The 4,218-nt window shown below is 50.3% G+C and overlaps 1 protein-coding gene across 1 annotated transcript; it reads right to left on the bottom strand.

The window, feature by feature from the left end:
• Window positions 1-627: 627 nt before the first annotated feature.
• Window positions 628-3,714, bottom strand: LOC111067808 (protein hairy). Its single transcript, XM_022357118.2, has 3 exons — window positions 3,235-3,714; window positions 2,027-2,122; window positions 628-1,887 (listed from the first exon to the last, which is right to left on the bottom strand). The coding sequence occupies exons 1-3, from the start codon at window positions 3,346-3,348 to the stop codon at window positions 1,048-1,050; spliced, it is 1,050 nt and encodes a 349-aa protein (XP_022212810.1). The 5' UTR covers window positions 3,349-3,714; the 3' UTR covers window positions 628-1,047.
• Window positions 3,715-4,218: the final 504 nt, after the last annotated feature.

Raw genomic sequence — 4,218 nt, 5'->3', positions numbered from 1 at the left:
CAGTAGCACATGCCGACCCCTCCCTGGGGGGGGGGTTTTTCCATTATCGTCGGTGGTAGGAGTCACGGGAACAGACTCAGTCACGGGAATACTATCAGGAATTTCATCATCCGTCCTGGGATAACTGATGCAATGTGTAGACCCACTTTCACTTCCATTTCCCTCCCAAGAATAAATTTCTCGTTTGATAAATTATTATTTTTTTTTTTAGTAAAATTTCATTATTTTATTCCTTTTTAGTTTTTTATGTGTTTTTTTTTTCTTTCTTTCGATTGATCTGATTTGTGGGTTTTCTTTTGGATCGAAACTCTTGTGTGTTTTGTTTTGTTTTCTTAGAATCTGTTCATTATGTTCTCTATATCACGTGGCCTTACAATTAGCATACTTTTTTCTTTTTCAAGGGAGCTTACAGATCTATGGTACAAAAGAACTATAACTAAATGGGATATACTCGTACGATATATATATATATATTTATATAGATATATTTTATATGTGTTTTATGTGTTTGTTTTTCTTTTGTTTTGTGGCGTGTGTGGAAGACTTTTTCTGATTTGCTGTTACAAAACGAGGAAACCATCGTAATACATGGATGAATGGATCCAATATATGAGATATACGATATGATATGATATGATATGATATGAGGCAATGTCAACACCCAAGTGAGGTAGTGTCTGGCGACCTATAGAATACCGTGTAATAATAATAAATAATTTATAACAATGGGCGGTGCAACGGGTGCGTGGCGCCTCCCCAATCTCTCGCTTTTGCCAGCGAGAGAAGGAGGGAACCGGCCACGACCACCCCTTTTGCATGGAGATGATGATGATGATGGTGGGGATCCTGCATGTTCGGTGGCACTTCTTAGGCAACATTGGCGTAATCCTGGCGAATGATGTGAAATGTCCTTTTGCGCATGCCATAACGCCTGCGCATGTGTGTGTGTGTGTGTGTGTGAGGGTGTGTTTTTTGCAACGCCCATCAGTCTTTAAGCGTAGTGGAGATTCAGGGGCGGGCTGGGGATATTAGGAGACGCGCTTTGCTCTACCATGGCCTCCAGGGCTGCTCCTCCTCCTTGATCTGCTGCTGCTTCTTGATCACCAGCGACAACGGCTGGGGCTCTGAGGTGCAACGGATCACCGATGGCTTCATGTCCATGGCCTCGTACGCCGAATTGGCCGGACTGGGCGGCGCATAGTGGTGCGGGTGGTGCAGCAGATGGTGGCTGCTGTTGCTGCTGCAGCTGCTGCTGCTGCCGGGCGCCGACTCGTAACCGGCGGAGGAGTGAGAGCTGGCGGATCCCGTGCTGGCCGTTCGCTGGGGAATCGACACGAGCATCGGCTGTTGCTGCTGCTGGACGACCGCTGCTGCTGCGGCTGCCGCTGCGGCGGCTGCGGCCAGTTGCTGTTGGTGTTGCTGCTGCTGGGACAGGCTCTGGGGCAGGACGAGAGCAATGCTGCCATTGGGGAGCTTGGTGGGGATCACCTGCATGCCATTGGGCAGGAAATATCCGTTGGCCGTCTGCTGGATCTGTCCGAAAAGATGCTGCTGGGGGTCCTGTTCGGGTGAGCTGGGCGGCGAGGGCAGCATCTGGGCGTGGACCGACTGCTGCTGTTGTTGCTGTCGCTGCTGCTGGTGCAGCTCCGTCTTGACGCCGTTGATGCAGTTGCTCAGGTGCTGCAGGAGGCGACGCCGCTGGGCGGGCTCAATGCCAGGGAAGCGGCTCACCTCGTTCACGCAGTCCGCAAATCCGGCCTTGAATTTGTTGATAATCTTGGGATCGGCGGCCTGTTGCATGGCTGCCTGCTGCCGCTGCAGTTCCTGCAGATGCTTCACTGTCTTCTCCAGGATATCGGCCTTTTCCAATTTGGAATGACGAGCAGGCTAAAAGTAGAGAGAAAAAAAACAAATTGCAAATTAATAAATGTTTAAAATTACAGAAATTTCTTTCTTCTTTTATATTCTTTTTTTATTTAATTTTTAAATGAGTTTTCTATTTATTTTCTATTGTCCAGATACTTACATCTTTTTTGGTGGCATCCAGAATGAGGGTCTTTAGCTCGTTGAGGCAATTGTTGATGCGTGCCCGTCGGCGTTTCTCCATAATGGGTTTGTTCGACTGCAAAGATCAAGAAACAAAAAAAGGGCCAAGATTAGTCACGGTTCTAGCCAAAAGAAGCATCTCGTTTGACCTCATGCAGCGCCTAGCGCCCCAAAAATAGGAGGAAGCGAGAAGCTGCATGGGTCTCCTTCAATTTGAGGAGAGTGAGAGAGAGGAGAAGGAGGAGGAGACGACGCTGATGGCTGATGGGGTTGACTGGCTGGCGGCCAAATTTAGTCGCACGGCGCGTGCTCTATTTATAGTGGCGCTCATGCACGGCGCGGCATTGATAAAAATAGTGTTTGGCGGTTATAAATTACAGCCGCAACGAGCCGGCCAATACTATTTATAGAGAGCCCCACGACCATTCCACACCGCCCGTACAGGTACGGTACAGAGTTGTGGCAGGCGGGCGACAGGCGCAACAACAAGGTCATTGCGGGAAATTCGAAGAGGCAAAGGTAAAAACAAAAGCTGTTTTTGGTGTGGCCAAATTTGGCCAAGACTGGGGACGCCCTCGTTCCCAGCGGCAACGGATGAAGTCAGCAGCCAAAAACGGAGGCTCTGCCCCCCACACACATGGACGCAGAAACACAAACAGAAACAGAAACACTGGGCGGCTGATGACCGACGACCGACAATGCAGCAACCAGCCAGCAACCACCCAGCAACCACGCGACGCACGCGCTCTTTTTTTGGGGGCGAGTGGGCAGGCAACCAACAGCCAATTTTGGGTGGCACTCATGAATGAGTGAGTGTGCGGCTCCGGCATGAATGGGGAATGGGCATGGGAATGGAGCTCCGCTCTGCTCTAAACGTAAATGCCACCAACGCGCGTGTGCCCGCGAGACAGATTCGATACGCTTATGTGTGTTGGCTGCTGCTGCTGCTGCTTATGGCCAGATTGGGTCTGTTTTTTTTTTCTGTTTGTGGCCATGTGGGAGACGCGGCCAAAAAGGAAATGCATTTGGGCAGCCGCCGGCGGTTAGTGGGCGAGAGAGTGGCTCTCCCAATTAAGAAAATTCTCCAAATGTAATCCACAGTTTTTGCGCCTCCTACTCCTCCTCAAAGAACTCTTCACTTCTATCTTTCTTCAAGGGGGGTTTTTTCTTCTTTTTGTAGACACTTACCCGACGATCGCTTTTGAGTGGCGTCTCCTTGTGCTGCTGCTGCGACTGTGCTGGCACCACAGCGGTGCCCATTACATTGGCTGTCATGTTGGCTGCAGTTACGCCGGTAACCATTTCGGTTAGATACTTTTTATTGAGTTTGAGGCACAGTTTGGTTTTGTGTTTGTTTGTGTGTTCACTTTTGGCAGAAATCAAATCTGCTCAAATAATAGTTGTTGCTTTTTGCTTTCTTTTGTTTTTTGTTGGCTTTGCAATTTTCAAGTTCACTTTTATTCGGCTGCTCACTTTTCACGTAAAAACGCTTTGACTCTGGGATACTATTTGCGTTGGGTTTGGTTTTGGTTTTGGTATTCCGTGTTCTACTGCGACCGTGTGTTCCGCGCGGTGCGAGTGACGGTTGGCGAATGAGTTCCAGGTTCTGAGTGCAGGCCGATTAAAAGACCAACACCAGACGATCGCTTCGGATCGTTGGTGGTTCGTGCGAGAGAGAGTGCGCGCGTGTGTGTGTGCTCGGGCCAGACGGAGAGACAGAGCGCAACAGAGAGCAAGAGAGAGAGGGCGATGCGCGCGTGTGTTCGTGTCTGGGCTCGGGGGACTACCTTATCGCCTGGGCTTATGGCAGACGAATGACGATTGATCGACAGGTTCGTTGGCTAAATCGCCGCGACGTGACGCGAGCGCAAAAGCCACACGACCAGCGCGCACACACACACACACACACACTCTCTCACCTGCGCCTCCGTCGCTTCGGTTAGGTAGCAACTGCCGTCGCCTACCTGTGTGAGTACCTACGTCGTCGTCGCTGCCTCGATACGAGTTACTCATACGCCCCCTGCCCACTGGCAGCGCCCCTCCTAGCGGGTGAATGGCAAAGTCTAACCACTTTATGGGCATTTCTTCCTTTATGGAAACCCCCTCCCACCCAAGAGAGAGAGAGAGAGATCTCCAAACAGCAACTGTTGGCGGGATGGGATTCACGAGAGC

Source organism: Drosophila obscura, unplaced genomic scaffold (genome assembly GCF_018151105.1).
Source record: "Drosophila obscura isolate BZ-5 IFL unplaced genomic scaffold, ASM1815110v1 contig_181, whole genome shotgun sequence".
Lineage (NCBI taxonomy): Eukaryota > Metazoa > Arthropoda > Insecta > Diptera > Drosophilidae > Drosophila > Drosophila obscura.
This window is presented reverse-complemented; position numbering and strand designations above follow the sequence as displayed.